The 20,697-nt window shown below is 44.0% G+C and overlaps 1 protein-coding gene across 1 annotated transcript in view; it reads right to left on the reverse strand.

Annotated features, from left to right (window-relative positions):
• Nucleotides 1-2,249: 2,249 nt before the first annotated feature.
• The window catches only part of ccser1 (coiled-coil serine-rich protein 1), a gene marked incomplete at its 5' end in the record, with an annotated part of 98,643 nt that continues 80,195 nt past the window's right edge, over nt 2,250-20,697 (reverse strand). Inside the window, one exon of the mRNA XM_079269922.1 lies at nt 2,250-6,903. Within this exon, the coding sequence (XP_079126048.1) occupies nt 6,091-6,903 (813 nt within the window). The 3' untranslated portion in view covers nt 2,250-6,090. The remainder of the gene's footprint in view (nt 6,904-20,697) is intronic.

Genomic DNA, 20,697 nt, shown 5'->3' on the forward strand with positions numbered 1-20,697 from the left:
ATGACTGTGACACACACACACACACACACACACACACACACACACACACACACACACACACACACACACACACACACGGCATCAATGATCAGGTGTGTCACAGTGACAAAGATGGTTAAAAGCCAAAGTTAAGCCAGAATAGTGAAGTAGACTCAGATGGCAAGTAATTGAGAGCAGTTTGAGACACACACACACACACACACACACACACACACACACACACACATACACACACACACACACACACACACACACATTAAAAACACCCCCCAGCTCCTTCACTGCAGGCTTGCAGACATGAGGGAAGCATGGCTTTCACAGCACACTAAGCAAACTGCTCGAAGCGACAGACTGACGGATTGGTCTGGCAGCGCTTCAAAAACTGTTATTGATCTGTCTAGTAGTCAAGTTGTAACAAGAAAGGTACAAGAGTTGGGTGGTTAACTTTACATACGGCCAGGCTTCTGCTACTACTATCCGCCTTCAGTACCTGAGATGTATAATACGGCTCCAAAAAACAGTTGAGTTTCCAGACATTTGGAGCTCGCTCACACCACCATGTTCTTATGTTGTACTCACAATAAAATGTGGATTGAAATGTAAGCTAACAAGGTACGAGTGTATGCTAAATGAGGCTAATGGAGGACTTGAGACTTCAGTTAAATCACCTGATATTCTTCAAGCCACAGCAGTGGTGTGGCATGGGGGGGGGGGGGGGGGGGGGAAGGCAGGTCGTCTGAAAGGAAATTTGAAACATATCAATATTTTAAAATTCAAAGTCCTGTCACACACACACACAAGGACATTTGTATTGTTTTATAGGGTTACCTCCTCTTCGTAAATTAGTCGACTCATAGGTCATGAGTAAGTGACCTATTAAAGCTCATCGTTCATAATACAGCACAATTTAAGAGCAAAGAACAAGCAACCACCACAAATCTGCACATGTTTCAACCAATCTCAGCAGACATCATGACGTATCATGAGACGCACGTCACAGGTGTAATTAACCCACTGTGGGTGTTTATGGTCCACGCCTCTGGCCTTGTGGATGGTGCCTCACTGGGATCAAATGAAATGGAGACACCAATGACGTTATTGATGAATGATCTGTGTCTGAATCGGTCTGTATGTTGTGACTAAACATCTGATTTATACATGTTCCGTGCTGACAGACGTGTCTGTGTGACGTCACAGCCATTAAACACGTACCAATTTGACATTGAATCAAATTACAATGGGTGGGATTAAACACTCAACGTTGAAGGCTGCAGACAGATACTCCTACTAGAGTCACAACTGCAGGAACTAGACGGACGTGCACGAGTCCTACTTCCTCGTCTTCTTAGGCGTGTTACGGTGTTGTTTTACCATCAATCCATAACCCCCAAAATATTGAATTATCAATGATATTAAATAGCAAAAAGCAGAAAATCCTAAGATTTGACAAGTTAAAAATGGCACCTGTGTCATACTTGTTAATTACGTAAACAGTTATCATTAATACTAATAGTAATATATAATTCATTCATTTTAGCACTAGAGCTTTTGGACAAAATGCTAATTCTACAGCCGACTGCCGATCCTTGGTCAGCAGCATAAACACACGTACTGTGTGTATCTTGATCTCTTTGGACTTCAAAGCTCTGATAATCAGATGTGTGTTCACTGGCCGTCCTTCATATACATCACACAGCAAGTTATTTCCAAAGCTGCTGTCTTCTAATCCAGTGAGTTTGTTTGTGTATGTGTGCGCTATAGTCAGCCAGTCATAACCTCACCAACGCTAATTGAGTGAGTCCAGAAAGTAGAAGCGTGCACAGGTCCTCAGGGGTTAAAGTCCGCTCAAATGTTACAGCTGCAAAGGTTTTCCTCAGTTCGTCTTTTAGAGTGATGGCCCTGAAGATTATTTTGTCATTGCTTTGTTGTAAATTCTGCTTTCAATCTTTGATTTTCTTCATTCTTTTCTTCAGAGATTTGTACAGTGAAATCTACCTTCCGAGCCTGGCAGACGGAACCAGGCTCGCTCCCATAGATCCACTGCTTTATTGTTACTGCTCTTTTCTTTTTGTGGCGACAGAATCCATCATTCATTGTTATTGCTTTAAATGCGTCCCAGTCATATTACAGACATTGTATAATGAAAAGTCTGACATTGGTGATTGAAAAAAACAATAATCAAATAATAATCTGGAGCGAATGTTTTCATACATTTTATTTGTATTAAATATTAACAATAAGGAGACAACAGTGGACAAAAATCCTCTGAAATTTCATGTGAACAACAACTGTGAGCGTGACAAAAATAAAAATGTTGTTGGTGAAAGTGAAGAGGAATAGGTTGGATAAACACACACTGCAAGGTTCTTTTGACCATAGATAAGCCCATCAAACTATTTCAAACCTGTTTAGAAGGACCATGGAAAGTTGAGAACGGACTCTCTGAAGAAGGACTTTCTATTTTCCTCCACGTATGGGCGGATTATCCCGAATGAATATATGGGCACACTGGTCCGGGGCTCACAGTGTGAGTCTACCCAACAGCTTTATATACCTAGACACAGACTTCATCCTAAACAGAAAAAACCCGGCTTTAATAGATCAACCGTCCACTGTTCTGAAACTGTTAGGCAAAAGTTTGCAAAGTCATGTCTTTCAAAGTAATCTCTCAAGCAGAAATAGTCTCAGTGCAAAGGCTGGATTTCACCTATGAGTGAGTCAAAACGAGCATCGGGTCTAACTCTAACATGGAGTTCATTACGTTTGTCAGATTTTGTTTCAGATGCGTTACAATAGCCTGAACAACTTTGGTAATAGCTCAGACCTCTGACTGCATTGATCATTCGTCAATGAAACAAACTTTATTGTTGTGTTTTAATCCGTTACGGCTGACAAACAACGTAAGGGAACCCATATTCTTTAAATGTCATTTACATGAGCACGAAACGTTTGTGATCAACAGTTAAGTAATCTATATACAGCTTAATTTCAATATCACATTCATTTGTAAAGAAAGAAAAAACATAATTACAGGAAGCATATTAAAACGCTAGGACAGTGTAATCTCTGTGATTCATTAAAGTTAGAATAAAAACATCATGATTATTATAGTGGTCATTTCATGACCACTGTAATTCTTCGTTAGTGCCAAGAAGCTTTTAGGAAACAGATTATATGGCAATAAATAAGGCAAAAACAATAAATAACTTCACAACAAATGAAAGTCTCTGAAATGCACGGCATGTTGCGAAGTAGAATGAAGAATTGAGGTGTGTGACTTCATGATTGCAGACCCTCGTTTCCCAGCAGCGAAATTCAACATTAGTTCATTCTTCCGATTACACGGGGGGAAGATGCTTCTCTAAGAGCTCAGTTTCCACATTTGAACTGCCATCTCAGATGTGGCTTTTTCCTTTCTTGATATGTCTCATAATCAGCAACCCACCTTTGTGGTTTCTCAGTTTGAACACAAACAACAAGCCCAGCGGGGGGGGGGGGGGGGATGGATAGATATCCGAGAGGGCAGTGCAAACACAGCCAAATCCTCCCTTATGACATTTCACTTAGTGCCATTATGATGCATGCGTTGACGAGGGACGCAGATAGCACTTCTTAACAGGTCAGCCGGTGACGCCGCATTGTTTCGGGGGAATGCTTGGCTCACATTGCAGCTGTGCTTCTCAGTCCCCCGGAGCCAGATTACTGCTGGCCGTCTGCACTACCAGGTAGCTTAATTGCATTCACCAGGTGTAAAATGATTCCCTGATTAGACAGCTGGAATGAAAATCAGGCCGCCAATGCTCAGGACTGAGAGCCACTGCAGTAGAGTCTGTTATAGATACACTGTGTGACAAATACAAGCTCTGGGTAAGTACGCTAAGCAGGGTCCCGGGACATGATAGTGGGGGAAGGAAGATAACTGACAAAAGGAGCTACTTAGTTTGCATCCAGTGGAGAGGGATGCTGGGGGATAGAGGGGGGGAATGTATAGGGAGAGATTAAGGGGGAGTAAGGAGTGGATGGATGGAAGAAAACATAGTCAAGCAAGAAATAAGGACAGCAAGTGAAAAAGAATGGGGAGAGAAAGAGAGGCAATAATGTGCAAGTGAAGCAGAACAGAGGTAAACCTGTAGTTTCCGCCAGTGGGAGCTGAGCTGTATTCCTTCAGGCCTTTCCTCACCTCTACCAGGTCCTTGCATCATGAGGTGTACATTACAACAAACACAATCTGTACAACCTCCCAACAGCCGGGTGCCGTCTAGAGGCAGACAAGGTCAACAACTTCCCCCAAATCTAACATTCTCTGTCGATGCCGGGAGAGGTGAACTCCTGGCCTGTGCTTAGCAGCAGCGCAGGCTACCACCTCCCGGCCGACATTGTAATATGTGTTTACCTGAAATCCTGTTTGATGGTCCAACAGAGCAAATATATTCAACAGTGGCAGATTGAAGAGGCTGTCATGCAGTCAAGTTGCTCACAGATTTTTAAAAGATGTGTTTTCAAACTGATCAAATCCAGGTCATGGCAGTGATGATATATGTAAATCTCTCACAGTACCAAGTGCCATCACGTTGGATGCCTTTTTTAAAAGATGCCCAACACATCTGAGATCAGGAAGATAAAAGAAGGCGATCGTAAAAGGACTGGGTATCATCGAAAAACTCAAATGGAAAAGTTCGGTAAAACATGTTTTCTAATTCCGTGCAGTATTGTGTCACTTGGACAAGATCGGACTCAATGATTGATTTTCCTTTTGAATCCAAAAATTGGATTTTGATTTTGTCATTTAGCAAAGCACACAGTAGGTCCACCCGATCAATACCCAGCCCTAAAGAAGATGTGAAGAGGTGCATTCCAACACCTGATACTTCAATGCTCATTTTGAAAAAAAAAAATACAGAATGCAGGTTGTGCCAAATCCTAAAACTTGTTCTGTTTTCTGACGTGTTTTGATAAAGTTAGCTAAGGGTTCATTCAGTAAAGCTTTAGTGTCATTTTGTCATCATAAATGTTGAATTATTGAACTGGTAGACATCTTATTTTAGAATGAAACTCTTCATGTCTGTACTGTACTAATCTAACATCGCAGGTACACATTGATTATTGTATTTCTAAGCTAAAAGTTCTTGTAATGTCTTCTCCATGTAGACTCAAAAACACTCAACAAAGCTCGTGTCTTAGAGGTTTTGGCTTCAGAATCCGCTTTATGAAACACTGAGATGAGGGTTGATACTGAAAAGTTATTAAAAGACTTTTAAAGTCACCCGGATCTCTATTCTGTTGCAGTACAAAAATGCTCACCTGTATTCTCCTGAATTCCTAAAAAGCATGCAGTGAAAGGTTCATGGACGTCCATCTCAACATTTGTCTTTTCCTCTGGACTTCTGTCGGTGGACATCAAGGAACGAGGAGTTGATCTGATGTAGGATTTGGCAATGTGAGTCAAATGATGGTCATTTCCATCGTTCGTCAAGCAGCACATGTTTGAACGTTTAAAGATGATCAAATAAATGGATAACAAAAAAAAACAACGCAAATACAAACCTCACCTCTGCGTTAGCAAACTCTTATTTGTGCAGATTGTGAGGCAGCTATATCACAGAAGACATCTCAGTGTGTGTGACTAGATCTGTGAATGTGTGCGTCTAAGTGTGTGTGACTAGATCTGTGAATGTGTGCGTCTAAGTGTGTGTGACTAGATCTGTGAATGTGTGCGTCTAAGTGTGTGTGACTAGATCTGTGAATGTGTGCATGGACATGAGGCTGTGAGTCCTCTGTGCACTTTGTGGGTCTGTGGGCGTAAGCACATCTAAATTGTCAGCATGACACACCGTGGGAGTTCTGATAGACGGGTGCAAACTCAAAGCCAGATATGTGTGTGTGTGTGTGTGTGTGTGTGTGTGTGTGTGTGTGTGTGTGTAACCTGGCATATGAGTGTGTTAAAATGAGCAAAACGAAGAAGGAAATGTCAGCAAAAGGTCAGGACAGCGGAACACAAGCAACTTGTACCGAAAGAGCAGCAGTTATTTCTAGAAAGTCACACATTTTGTCGCTCAAGTCAATATGGATGGCGTAAATGTTTGTGTGCCCTCAACTGTCTCTCTGCGTCAGCGCTTGCAGTTCGGAAGTCTGTAGGGAATGTTGGAGGAAGACATTTTTACGACTGTAGCTATGCAGAGACAGAGGGCCTCGAGGTGGTTGCCCTAAGCGACCCGTAAACGTGGAGGAAGAGGAGGAGGAGGAGGAGGACGCTGGGGAAGGAGTAGGCGGTGGAGGGGAGGCTGGGATGGGCGATGAGATGCTTGGGGAGGGGCTCCCTCTGCTTCCAAGACTGTGGAGGCTCGACGAGGCGCTGGCCCCGACTGCACGGGGGATATGGCTAGGGGGGTGGTGCTCCCCTCCTCCTCTCCTTGCCCCACCTGACAGACTCACTCCCCCTCCTCCTCCCGGAGTCAAGGACTCAGAAGAGGAGGACACCCCCTCCGGCTGCCTGGAGGACAGAGACGGAATTGCGTGGTGTTTAGCAGCCGCTGAACCGGAGCCGGGGCATTGATTTGGACCATGGCCCAGGTGTGAAACTTGAAGCGGGGCTGGAGTAGTAAGTGAGGCTTGGGCTGACGCTGCAGAAGTGGCACAGGACAAGTTGGAGGAGACTGGAGCTAGAGTGGGAGCAGGGTTACGGGCTGTGGAGTGTGCCAAGATGCCCTGGCAGTGGCGCTCCTCCCTGGCAGTGTGTCGTTCAGAGACGGGCGGGCGGCCATGCAGAGGAGGATAGTAGTGGGGGAGGTACTGGTTACAGAGGTCCCCTCCGAGTGCTGCCCCCACTCCCCGCACTGCCCTTCGCTCCCTTGAAGCCAGGCTGCTGCTGCTGCCTAGTCCTGACCACCGGCCTGGATGACTGGTCTGAGAGAGAAGAAGAGAGACAGAAACAGGGGAAAACACATGTTAGAGAGACTGGACCATTTACTCTGCTTTCTGTCTGTGTGATGTGGACTGAACTAGAGGAAGAGAGAGAGAGAGAGAGAGTGTGTGTGTGTGTGTGTGGGAGAGAGAGAAAGAGACAAACGGAGAGACAGACGGCATGAGAGAGAGCCCTGTTGAGTGTTCACTGTAGATTGTTAATTTGGTTGACATTTGGGGAACGATCTCTCTGGGCTCCTGCAGCTTGTTCTAATTGTTTCTAAACCAACCGGAACCCTGCTCACTAAAGAACAGACACACACATGCAGAAACAAACACACACAGAAACAGGACAACGTCACATACGCATGTATTGAGATGTGCCCTCAAGGTACGCATAAAGCCCCACGCACAAAGCAGTGGGATCTCACTCGCTCCCTCAAACACACAAGCACAGACACGCACACACACACACACACGTATGCAAGCACACACACATGATGGGGAAGATGCCACATAAAGCTGGATGGCAGAAACAGGAGCCACCTGTTCTCTTTCACACTCCACTGCACCCCCTTATGCAACATATCTCAACACTGTCGCCCTTCTCTCTCGCTCTCTCTCTCTCTCTCTCACCCACACACACACACACACACACACACACACACACACGCACCCAAACCCAATATCACAACGGGACCAAGTGTGCAATGTTCAATAAAGTAGCACAATCTCATCCGGCACTGAAGCTCATGGGAGAGTAAGCGGAGTTGAAGTTTGCCGACACGATGGCTGTGTGTGTGTGTGTGTGTTTTGTATGTACTACGCTTATGTATGAGCATGTATCGGTGTAATTGTATGTCTGCACATACTGCATGCAACATGGGTGTCAATATGCATGTCTGTGTACATATATTTAGACGCCCAAGTGCTTTCATGGGTTTGAATGTGATCACGTTTCTGTGCATGTAAATGGTTATTATGTTAGTTTTTAAATGTGATTACTGTGTCAAGTCTGTCAACAGAAATTTGGTGTGAAAGGTAGAAGAAGTGTACACTTTGTGTATTGCAAATGATGCTCATTGGACACAGAACTGTTAGCTGGGATGTGTGATTGTGTCACAAGCCCTTACAGATAAAACAAAACACTGAAATGAGGAGTTATTTGATTTATTGCTGATCCTTCATTCTCAACTTGTGTACGTGGACACGTCCAACTATGATGCAACACTGCTAGTATGTGTTGCACTTTACAACACCTTTATGTGTTTTGTAGTACACACTGAGCATCATGAATTGTGTCGTACTGATGACGTGGCTCAGTGCTTTCTATGCGCTGGATTTAAAAGGACAAATTAAGGCTTTAATTTAAGTACAAGAAATACACACCTTCAATGAGTAATTGGACAGACGGATTATGTTGAAAAATGTAGTATGTCTCACGCAGAGTGTCACACTAATTATATCATGTGGTTTGAGGATTATGTTGGTGCAATGGCTTGTGAAAGTTTCCAGCCCCTGAACACCGCCAGACTTTTAATATCTTACTGCGAGGTGCTATTTCTAGCTTTTGTTTTTTGCATTTCAAAGTATGAAAGGATTCTATGACGATTTAGCTGTGACTGTGCTGGGCTCTAATTTAGTCTGAGGCAGTATTGAGCACAGGTTGGGGGTAAATATGATAAGTAAACAACGTCCCAAGAGCAGCAGAATAAGACAACAAGTAAACAGGGTAAACCTTGATTTGAACCTTTCTGTACTTGATATCAATAATCATGATTAGGAAATAGAAACAAATATCTGTATTGTCTTACTTTAAAGATGCAGTAGAGGAAACGTCTTGTAGTTGGTATATTTCTTATATTATTTTCTTTTCTTTTATCTCTAATGGCATACACTATGTGTAGGCCAGTTCATATGATGACAACAAAAGACTGCTACATTTGTTGATTAAAATCGGCCCATGCTGCGTGTCTCTGATGCTTGTGTTCCCCCACATACAGTACACAGAACAAGTTCCTGCCATGCTCATTTCACTGTTGGTATGGCTTTCAAAAAACCTGAATTACAGCCAAACAATCTGCACTTTAAAAGCCTCGGTCTCTAAGTCCTTTCATGTCCACAAATAAAAAAGAACCACCACAGCGCTCCGCCAAAACATCAAACAGTATGTCGTTGTCTATGCAGCTTAAAGAGCTCGGGGAGTGCGGCTCTGCTTTCTAATGGGCACTAATGGGTGCATAAACACTACAAGACTTCTTGCAGATTGCTTGATCTAATTAAGAGGAGTGAGAATTTCCATTCCAGCCAAATTTCCAACATAGGGGCGCTGTGAAAAAACATAAGGGTATTGCCACGGTGTTGAATATCCACCGTGGTGGTGTAGGTTTATGTGGGACGGCTTAATTCGGGCTAAAGCTCTTCTGTGGTGTTTTTCCACCCTCAGACATTGGAGAAAACAGAAGGTAATGCGAGAACAGTAAGATTCAAATTGGCAGACAACTTTGAAAGAAATAATTACCAGGCACAGTCCAGAGAGTTGGTTGTAGAAGCATATGCTCTGTATCAAAGGGTCACTGCTGATCCAAGTTTGGATGGAGGAACGAAAAAACTTAAACAATTCATCAAATGAATCAAGCATAGGCGTAGGTTCCGGGGCAGGGGGGGGGCACACACGGGGGAACCCCGCCCCCCCTCTACCCAATAAAAGTAGCAGAGGACTTTTATTTTTGAATAACCGCTTGTACACGACTCGACTCAGAGACGCAACAATGCCTCCGGCAAACATGGGGCAGTGTGTAATCTCAAAAGCAACGGTTGTAATCTTCCATAAAAAACGGAAACAAGAAGCACTGTTGAGCCTCCACTTTGACAGATGCTGCAGGAGTCCTGTGGGAGGCCCGTTGTAAACACAAGTTAACCAAAGAGCCGGGATTCTAGTCTCTCAACGATACCGCAATATAATATAACAATCTGAGATTTCAAGAATTAGGTCATAATAGAATAGGTTGCTTTTTACCATCGCTGCGTCCCCCTCGCTCATAGACGCCTTTGCCTTTGTTAGGGACTGTTTCCTTTCTGCAGGATGCTTTCAACTTAAAAGCATGGGGAAGTGGCTATAAACTGAACTTCATGGGAAGTGTGGTGAAGTGAACATTCGTGTGCACAATAAGTGGCACAATGGTGAGATTTATGCCGGATCAGAAGTGTTTTCTGTTGGTTTGGGTTTTCCACCTTTGATGAAGAGCAGCACCAAGACGCTTCCCTGAACATTGTCTCATCCAGAGACCACGGGCCCCATTACGAACACTTCCTCGGTCTAAAATCCTATGACAGTTTGATAACTGCACTTATGATCGGAGTTTAGCTATCACGGAACCATCCTAATGAAGGGAAAGTCCGAATTAGGAACCATAAATTAGGATGGCATACACCAAGTCCTAAATTCAAAATAACTGCAACACATGTCTCGCCTAACTGGCGCCGAATCCAAAAATGGGCAAAGAGGTGGATCGTCGGTGGAGCTGAGGCGGGCCCGGGTGACGCAGCACAGCAGAAAGCTAGCAGCAAGCGAACTGCGACTGCACCCACGTGTCACTCAAAGCAGCCACGCCCATAACTATGCCTGACTTAAAGCCGTAATATAATTTAAACGGTAAATTTTAATAGAACTCAGCCCCCGTCCCGGTTGTCATGAACAGGGATATTAGCTATAAAGACCGAAACCATTTTTGGAGGTTTATGGGGATTGACTCGCTTTTGGATGAGCTGCAGTTTTTGGCACTTCTTCACTGCACCGGAGTGGACTGCCAAGACGATGAAAATAATAAATGAATAAACAGGTGACACGATTAGTGCCTCCGGCTTAAATTGAACGCCCACCTTCTTTTTGTCCATGATGACAAGTGAAAGCTGTTGATATAATTGCTCGTCCACCTCGAGTAGCCCGCTGGTACATTCTAAATATAGATACAGACATGACAGGACGAGTGCCGACTGAAGAATCTAATTTACAGTTAAAGTTAGGATTTCTCAAGTCAAGGTTTGCATGTCTGAGGTGGGATAGGACACAGCCAGGAGTTTAGGAATTGCTTCTGTAATTGGAAGACATAATTGTTCCTAACTTTGAAACTTATTCTGATTAAAAACAAAGATAAAATAAAACGCATTCGAACAGACAGCAAGGCGCAGAAAGAAAGAGAGCAGGTCTGATTTACAAACTCAGGTGTCCTTTCTCAAGTACACGCTCTGCGGCAAGCAGGCTGCCTCTTCTCCAGTCACAGAACGGCCTGTGTGTGTGTGTGTGTGCAAACGCTCTCGAGTCTCACACACACACACACACAGTCCTAAACACACACACACACACACACACACACACACACACACACACACACACACACATAATGACCTGGGTAAATCGGGGAGATTTAAGGGGGCCTCTCCTGCAAACTTAGTTTTTATTGGGCAGTGAAGAACACAGCCATGTGGTTATGGCCGAGTTTGCATAAAAGAGCTCCTTAAAAGCCTAAAACATCCCTGTACAACGATTGCTGTTGCCTGTCAATGTCGTTTCTATACTGGCAGACGAGAGCTGGTGGAGGATTTATTTCCTGATTCTTCCTCCCCTCAAACAAACTAAACCTAACTAATTATAGCGAATGGAACAAACTGCAGCAAGGTGTAAGACAGGCCCAAACGTTTCTTCACAGTCAAATTAGGGAGGTAAAAGTTTATAAATGTGAATTCTTTATCTTCTTTGACACCCACATACTCTGTGAACAAAGTAATGCTGCGGTTCTTTAGAGCGTGAAACGGCGGGGTGTTCAGAGCGGATATAACAGTGCAGTACAGCCACACAGATGGTGAGCCCAAACCACCCACTCTACCTTTATCTTACCAGACAGTCATTCATATGTGTATGCCCAGCGTGACAGAAAGGTGTAGTTTGCAAGGTGCAAAAACCCAGGAGCCAGACTAAAACAAATCTTTTTCAGTGAAGAGGCAGCAGCCTGTACATCAAGCTCATTTGGAGAAACTATCATTTCCTTAGCTCCTGCCCAGGAAGTATCATTGAATATTCAGAGACACGTTTTGCACAGCAGTCTCCCACATCAGCTGAAGGCACTTTGCAGGAAACACCTGCAACAATCAAACAAAGGGTGAAACTGCAGCCTGAGTCTGGTGTCTCAAGGACAAAGCAAACTTTTACTTTGAAATGGGAGGTTTTCATCAATACACAACCCCCATAGGAAGTGAGTATTTTGCACAGCCGGGAGCAGCATCCTCCCTCTCTCCATCTTGACTTTGTTGCAGTCTTCCATCTTCATGTCTCTTCTACTCCCTGCCTCTCCCCACTATTTCCCTGTACGGCTCTCCCAATTTTCTGACTGCCGTCTCACTTATGAAGTGAAATTCAACTGATATACGATATGGTACAGGGGAGCACATTCAAATTCAGGAAATACAGGAGCAGTAAATCTGCTACCGATCAGGATAGTCATTTCCCCAAAGTAAGAACAGGAGAGGACAGGACAAAACAAGTAAATAAAGCTAGGGGTCAGAATTAAAGCTGTGAATTACTGGACTGGGCAGGAAGTGCAGGAAAGGACAGAAAAAACAAGGCTGAGACAAAAGAGCATTGCATATTGTTTGCTTATTGTAGTAATGGTCAACTACTTTGTAAGTAACATTGTCTCTTAGTTACATTTACATACGTGTTTGTGTACATTTGACAGGTATTTGCCGATGTGTGCCAAGTCCTCTAAATCTAGCTTCTTTTTTTCTTCTTTTCAGTAAATATGAATAGGAAACCGCTTTTAACTGTGTGGGTATTTGAACATCGTCGGCTCCCCTTCCCCGTCTGTCTCCGTCTTCTGTCCTTTCCCTGTCTCACTCGCACTTTGACCTCCCTTCTACTCTCATCTCTCACCTTGTGCAACACTCTGCCCCCCCATTGGTCCTTTCTTCCCTCTTTCTTCGTTATGTAACTCGGTGCTTAAGAACGGCAGCAGCAGGAAGGGCTGAATGGACACTGGCAGCTGTTGGATTGATGGTACGCTGCTGTGGTCTGGAGACCATATAGAGAGAAAGAGGGGGAGGAAGGGACGTTTTTTTTCCCTATTTTTCAGCTGTGCTAATGAAAAAAAGACGGCGCGGACCAAAGTTGAGCTTACGTCACTCCAGTTGTCAATCCAGCCCACACTGCAGCAAACTGCCAACCAGCTGGCTGGATGTCACATCCTGGACGTTCCTGCTGGAGGCACACACTGAGAGGCAGGACACTAATGTAATGCACAACTAATGGGCTCACAAAGCTCCCAATCTTCCTGACACTGCACGGCTGCAAAATGATCGAACATTAGGCTGATGTTATATTGAACAACTGCAGTCAAACACAGTAACCTGCTGCAACCCACGAGTATCAAACAGGGTTGTGCGCGTCTGTAACTCGATAAATATTTAGACTTACAATACCTCAGACAGGGCATCTCCGCTGCACAGCAATGTGGCTGAAGGCTGAATGTATAACAATGTCTGGGACTGAGTCATCTCTTGCCTATTTCACTACAAAGAAATTCGGAAAGAAAACAAACATATTTACAGCAGTCGCCTGGGGGGAATGCTGCAAATATTATAACCATATACGCAGCACATAAACCATCACATGCACTCCCACGTGTTTAAAGAGGTGTGAATCTGGTGGAGGTCACTGTAAGATCTTTAGGGGCAGATTAAACATTGCTGCTAACTTGATGCCTCTGTGATATTTAAGACCTCCCCACAGCTTTGCTATCATAAGAACCGGATGTGTTGATGTTGGTGCGCACAAACTATTTTCTGTACCTGTCTGGTCCAAATAATTTAGATTCAAAGCACTTCATACACACAGTGCCGCCCCGTTCTCTGCTAAAGCACCTGGGGAGAGCAGGACCGGTGTGTCGAATACTGTATAATCAGAATGCAAATGAGTCCACCGTGTCCTCTGGTGACTTTTATTGACTTTTGGAGCACCCAGTCATCATTGTCCCCTTTAAAACAACTAAACTCCGAAGTCACGCTTGAATGGACAAGAAGAATTGAACTACCTGGGGTCATGAGCTCACATTTAGCCAATGATGTACAACAATTGATGGAAAACTTAACAGTCAACAACAAAACAAAGGAGAAAAGCCAAGTAGCTCTTGCTGACAAACTGGAGGTACTTGAAACCATCACAGACAGCTTAATGGTACGCGGCTAATGGGGCGTTTGGAGCTCCAGCTACATTTTACATTTGTTTGTTGTAACTGTTTTCGATTGCCTGCATGTAGATGCCGTCGATAGTCACTGTGTGTATCTTGCAGGCCCACAGCTGATTACACGTTGCCTCGCAACAGCGAGACTCCCGTCACTGATAAAACTCGTCAGTGCGACCCGGATCACAGCTGCAGGGGGTCGGGAGCATCGCAGTTCACCTTGGTTTTGAGGTGTCCAATGGGATCGCTGCCTAAGACTGGAGTGGCTGAACTTGGGTCTGATCAGTGATTCTTAGTCACTACTTGTGATTGCCGATGTTGAGAAGTGTGTGGCCCCCGGGCTTCCAATTGGCTGGTAAGTGTCGTACCGTGTGCCATGCTGTGGCCAGGAAGCCTAATGAGGTTTCTTGAGCAGCTCTGATGGGCATAGATGCTGAGAGTCTGGCATTGCTCATCAACCACCATCCCCAACAGGTCTGAGTGTGCACGCACATACGCATGTGCCCGTGTGTGCGTGTGTGTAATCACAGCGAAATTCATCGACCACCAGCATGTGCCAATATGCTTGGTGAAACATTGACCAGAACCACAAGCAGGAAAAGCGGGGTGGAAAAAGGAAGGTGTGAGAGTGAGTGAACCAGGAAAGATGAGGGAAGGAAATCAGAGAGGATGGAGGGAGGGAGAGATGGGAGACAGAGAGTAAAGGAGAGGCGGTGTGGAAAGACAAATAACATAACAAGGAGAAAAGAGTGGGTCAAAGAAATAAAAGGGAGGGGGTGACACACAGGTAATAGTGAGGTAAAACTAGAAAATAAGAGAGGAGAGGACAGCAAAGGCATAGATAGTCGGGTGGGTGAGAGGAACAACAGGGGACAAAGTGAGAGTAAAAGGTGACAGCACAGACCCAACCTTAAAGGAGATCAAAGAGAGAGATAATTAGAAAGCTAGTCGGGGGTGAAGAGAAGCGAGAGAGGTAGCATCAATAAAGGGAAAGAAAGAGAAACTGTTAGAGTCCTTTTGATGGAAAGCTGCACGATGCAGAAGGACATGAACTATCCAGGGTTGGAATGTATGTCAACAACATACACTTCAAGGGTCCCATTGGTATCCAAAGAAAGACTACGCCTCATTTCCCGACAATGAAATCCTGTAAAAATAGCAGTCGCAACTAATATTTGATCCTGTCTGCTCTGTAAACATTGACCCTTCTAGAAAGTTCAGCATGTGTACGCCAACTTCTTACACATGCTTCTTCTTTAACTAATGAAGGTTTTGTGTACCAACAGCGCGACTTCTATTTATAAGGATTGCTGAGAATTAAATGACTGTCACATGCTGCTGCTCATTTCGGCTCAACGGGATTGTCTGCCTGATTTAATGCCTAATTTAAGTAATAAAAACGTAATTATCCACGACTCTATTACCCATTAAGCTTCTAACATCTATGTATCCATGTCACCCTGAACATAAAAAACACCTATTACAATCCAGTATTCGTCTTTGCTGTTGAATCCCCAGGAATAGCATCCCCATATCCATGCTTGGATCTTTTATACATGTCTAGTTATACCATTTTTGCCTTTCTCCCCATTTCCTTCTTACCTTAAATTGTACTCGTCATACAATGGTCCAACTAGCTACTATAACTGTCTCTACTGTCTTTTACAATGAAGGAGACGCTGGTTTGCAGGATTGTCACTTCTCTATTGATGTCATGCCAAATCTGTCTAATCTGCTTTCCTATCCAAAGACATGCAGGTCAGGTCAACTGGAAACTCTACACGGCCTGTAGGTGTGAATGTGTTTGTCTGTCCATGTGTGTTAGTCCTGTGATACCATGTGAAACCTACCTCTCACCCCATGTGTGCAGGGAGACTATCCACACTCCTGCATCATTGAGTTTAGTGGTTTAATTGATGATTAGAGGCATGTTTTACCTGTTATACAGCAAACAGAAACTCCTCATGATTTTTAGCTCCACACAAGCACACTTGGCTAACTTCCCCTCCTTGTGCCCTTCAACTGTAACTGGATTGATTGCTGCACCTGGCTGCTCCCCCAGGTGTCGACATGGTCCCCACTGGTGCTGTCTAATTATTGCAGAACCTGTGATCTATGCTCAGCATTACTCTCCGCCTAATATGTTCCTGTAAGCTGTCACTACTGCTCACCGTGTGCATACAACCAGTAGGCAATTTCTTCATTTTTAACAGAAGGGGAGGCTACCGACCTCAGTCAGATAAATAATCAATGAGTGAGGTAGACGAGACTAACTTATTCGACAACACTCTCTCTGATAGTAGGGGATGGCATGTATGACAGGTTAACAAGGGGGCTGCATTTTGGTCATTTTGGCATCCACATTGCCACATTGCATGCAATAGTCTAGCTTATACAATCTCTTCGCCTCTCACTGTCCGTCTCTCACACAATCACAGCGAGCACCACATTTCGAAAATGTTACCAATGTGTATTAGTTACCTCAATATTAACATTGAGGTATTTGGTCAAAAACATTGTGATATTTGATTTCCTCCTTGTCGTCTCCATATCCCTAGTTGACAGTATTGTTTACGAGGGTTGTCCTCATAATACGGAACCCTGGCCACACCCAGATCTGGACTCTTGTCAGTTTACATTCCCTTGGCTTTACATTCATGGTCTAGCTGAGACCTGGCAGGTATACCTGGGATTATTCTGCCGTAATCAGGCTACCATTGTTGGCTGGCTGCTCCTTCCACCAGCCTCACCCTCCAGGCTCCATGCCCAAGGCTTCCACTCGAGCCCTAAGATTGCCTGCATGCATGCCCATTAATCACTGACTTCTGCACACCCAAACACTTTATTGCACTCTTAACTGTTAAAGTCTGGTTATTCCACGTCTCTCCATCTGTTTCAAAACTGTGCTCATAAATCTTGTTTTGGCTCGCTGTCGAGCCATGACAGACAAAAAACTAAACATGTTATCATATTTAGACTCACCGTGCACATTCTTTCCAGTTCCACATAAGAAACATCTCAAGGACTGCAAGTTTATACTCTCAACATGTCTTCTGGCTGGAATACTGCAAGTATGACTTCTCGCAAAACTCACAAAGAAACGTCCAACTCGTCCAAAACTCTGGCTGAATCTTCACTTCTGTCATTTCCCCTGTACACAGCACCCATCCGAGTTACACTCCCAAAACGTCTAGGATTCTGCTACTCAAATGCTCAATACTCAAATACCTCTGATGGATGAACTGCAGCGCTGTACTTCTGCTTTCCATGTCTACAATCTAGTCAGTGCTGTCTGCCTCCTTTCCCACCACTTCCACCGAAACCTACAAATCTGTGGTTGTGCCTTCTGCTCTGCAGCACCCAGGCACGCACATCCATCATGCAACACAATACGCTTAGCATCCACAACTATACCCATTAAATATGAATTGGATTGGAAGACTGTAATATCCACAATGCAGCTGAATTACATATACTATCAAACTATGAGAGTATGATAGTCTGTGAGTTGGTAGAGTCCTCTCAGTGTGTGGCATTTGCAAATGTTTACTCGGAGCTATAATATACCTGCCGTTTTTCAAGTGATCAACAATGATATTTTGTGGCCGAACAAAAAGACGACAATATAGTAAAGGGGCTTGACAGCTAGAGTTTGAATGGATAGATTGACAGCCCGACAGTCAGGAAAACAATGAAGATCGAGGTTACGACAGTTTGGTAAGGAGTCAAGAGTGATACATCATGCGGGAGAGCTCAGGAAACATAGCAGCAGTGGTAAACATCTGCACACAGACGCGTACATCTACATATACCGTGTATGTGTGTGTGTGTGTGTGTGTGTGTGTGTGTGTGTGTGTGTGTGTGTGTGTGTGTGGGTGTGTGTGGGTGTGTGTGTGTGAGAGCAGTGGGGTTTGTAACACTGATGGAGCATGAAGCTGATGGGAGCCAAAAGTATTTTTCTCTGTCTGTCTGTATCAAAGCCTCCCCCAGACGCAACCGCACACACGCATGCACCGGCTGATTACAAATACTCATACACACCCATGCAATTATTTGCTCACACTGCAGCAAGTACACATACAAGAGCAGTTATAGGTCAGCAACAAGACACATACTTGTGCAGGAAGGCCTGCTGCAGCGCAAGACGTCATCTTTTTATGTCTTGTTTATCATTTTAGACACGTTTCCCCAAAATGGCATATTTGGTATCTTTGATTACTCAGAGGCACACTTGGCAAGACGCACGCTCGCACGCACGCACGCACGCACACACACACACACAGACAGAAGTATGCACCGAAACCTGAGCACCAATCCATACAGTCTCATTAACACACGCGCACACAACTACCCTCCTGTCAGTTGGCGCAGCTGATAAGCTGCTTTCACATTTTCTCATCTCGTTGTGTGTGACAGCACCAGGAGGGCTGAAACAATACAGGAGATCTGAGAGGCGGAGGGTGTGGGAGAAAGACAAAGATTGAAGGATGAAGAGGAAAGTAGAAGAGAAGAGAATGAAGTAAGTAGATTTTCCATTCGATATCTGGGATGCCTGATATTAATGTCGCAGCTGCCACCTGTGTCATCACACTGAAAACGACTGACTGCCCTGCTGCACCCACACTCCACTCAACAAGACAGGGAGAAGACGAGAGAGTCATGATACATTTGATCCACCTGGTGACCAAGAGCACATGATGATATTGCTGAAAATGGGAAAATGTCTTTACTTGAAGAGGAACCCATTCTTTCCCTTTCTTCTCTCCTCCTTGGGCTGAACGGTGAAGGTATGTTGCTTTACATACTATATTCACCAATACAAAGATTATAGCTATACAGTCGCATCGGTCATTTATTTACATCTTTGTTGCATATAAGTGAACAGGTTGTTTTTGGTGTCCATTTGCAAGCAGCTATACGTGGTGCTGAATGGTTGAATCACTATACAGGAAGGCTGTAAGTTACATTGAGTAGCCACAAAAGTGTGGCCAAGTTGCACAATATATTAAATTGGAGCTTGATTTCAAACAGCAGCCTGAACGTAACACCAGGAGATACAATTGAACATTTCTGTTACCTTAGTCACGAGCAAAGTGGTTCTTCCTTTGGTGACCTTCTCAACAAAACATTGGCCTGGATTCACCTCTCCATCATGCATCCGTCAGTGTACCGTGACAGGGAACACAGTGCTTTTAAAGACAATGAGATTGGCTGATTTGATTGGCTACGACTGTTGCCAACTCCTGACACACCTATAATTAATTCTTCCCAATTCAACCCATTTCACATCTATGCCTTTGCTGCATCAGCACCTCGGGTCATGAAATTACCAAACACCCGTTTGTCACAGCTAAGTGAGCACGTCCTGGGAGCTCACACTGTGGTTCTTGTGAGACAGCATGAGCCCGCACCTTGATTCACAAAAACAAACAAAGCTTCCGTTTGGTCAGTCCGCTCCAGACAAGTGACCATTTGCGCAGGCAATAAATACAAGAGACAATGTCAACAGCGGTTATACTGCAGAGATGATTGCTTTAGAAGAAAGTAGTTTCAATGAAAACTGTTCAAGGTGAAGTCTGTGGAGATCAACACTTACAGGGGACATCCTGGTCTCCGTGTTGTGAGTAACAATAATGAAATTATATTCACCTCCATTAAAATGTGGCAGCAGAAACAGATGTCATGAAACCTTTCACAAAAAAACCTCTGCATCGATAACACGATAGGAAAAGTAAAGATGAATCCAGTTCTGAATTGCTTTAATGCATCTGAATCCTTTAGAATCCTTCATCAAATCTTCTTTAGGTAGTTTGTTTGGTGAGGAATTAAGATGTTTCTTACAAGAACATTCAATAAATCTGCTCTGTGACATTCATTAACCCCGTCCTGACTCATCTTCCTTTTGCTGCAAGGGAAGACAGTGTTGGCTCCTCACTGATGGGCTGCACTACAGCTGCAGGAGCTAAAGTAAGAACACCACAGTGAAAAGTATTTTAATTCTACTTTATCTTCTTTGATTAAGTACAAGAAGAAGGAGGCACTTAATACCACACAAAGCACACGTGGGCTTTATTACCGTGAACCTAACACAAACGCCCATAGAGCTGTCCGTGGCTCTTCTGTTTAAGACAGATGCTATAGAGTGGCATGCTGTGTCAGACTATCCAGAGCAGACAAACACTGGCACGCAACCAAAAAAGTATTCACTAAAAGGAAGAAGGAATGTGGCCACGCTATCGTCAGTGTACATCGTTAAATGTAACCATCTTTATGAACAAAGATTGGTAGAATTCTGTGTCTATTAACACAAACTCTACCATGATGAGCTGCTGCAGAATTGCCCTTGCACAGCTTCTGGAAAGAATCCAGAAAGACATCATTTTTTCCAAATGAGACACATTTTCCAAATGAGGTTGGACACGGAAAATGAGTTTGCAAAAGTTATTTTGTTCTAATTATGTTTTAATGAACTATTTTTTGCTCTGAATAATTGAATCTAAAAAGCCACAGAGATCATTAGCCTACATTCTACATCGGTATTGTCATTGTTTCTGCACTGTGT

This window comes from Melanostigma gelatinosum, assembly GCF_949748355.1.
Source record: "Melanostigma gelatinosum genome assembly, chromosome: 6".
Classification (NCBI taxonomy): domain Eukaryota; kingdom Metazoa; phylum Chordata; class Actinopteri; order Perciformes; family Zoarcidae; genus Melanostigma; species Melanostigma gelatinosum.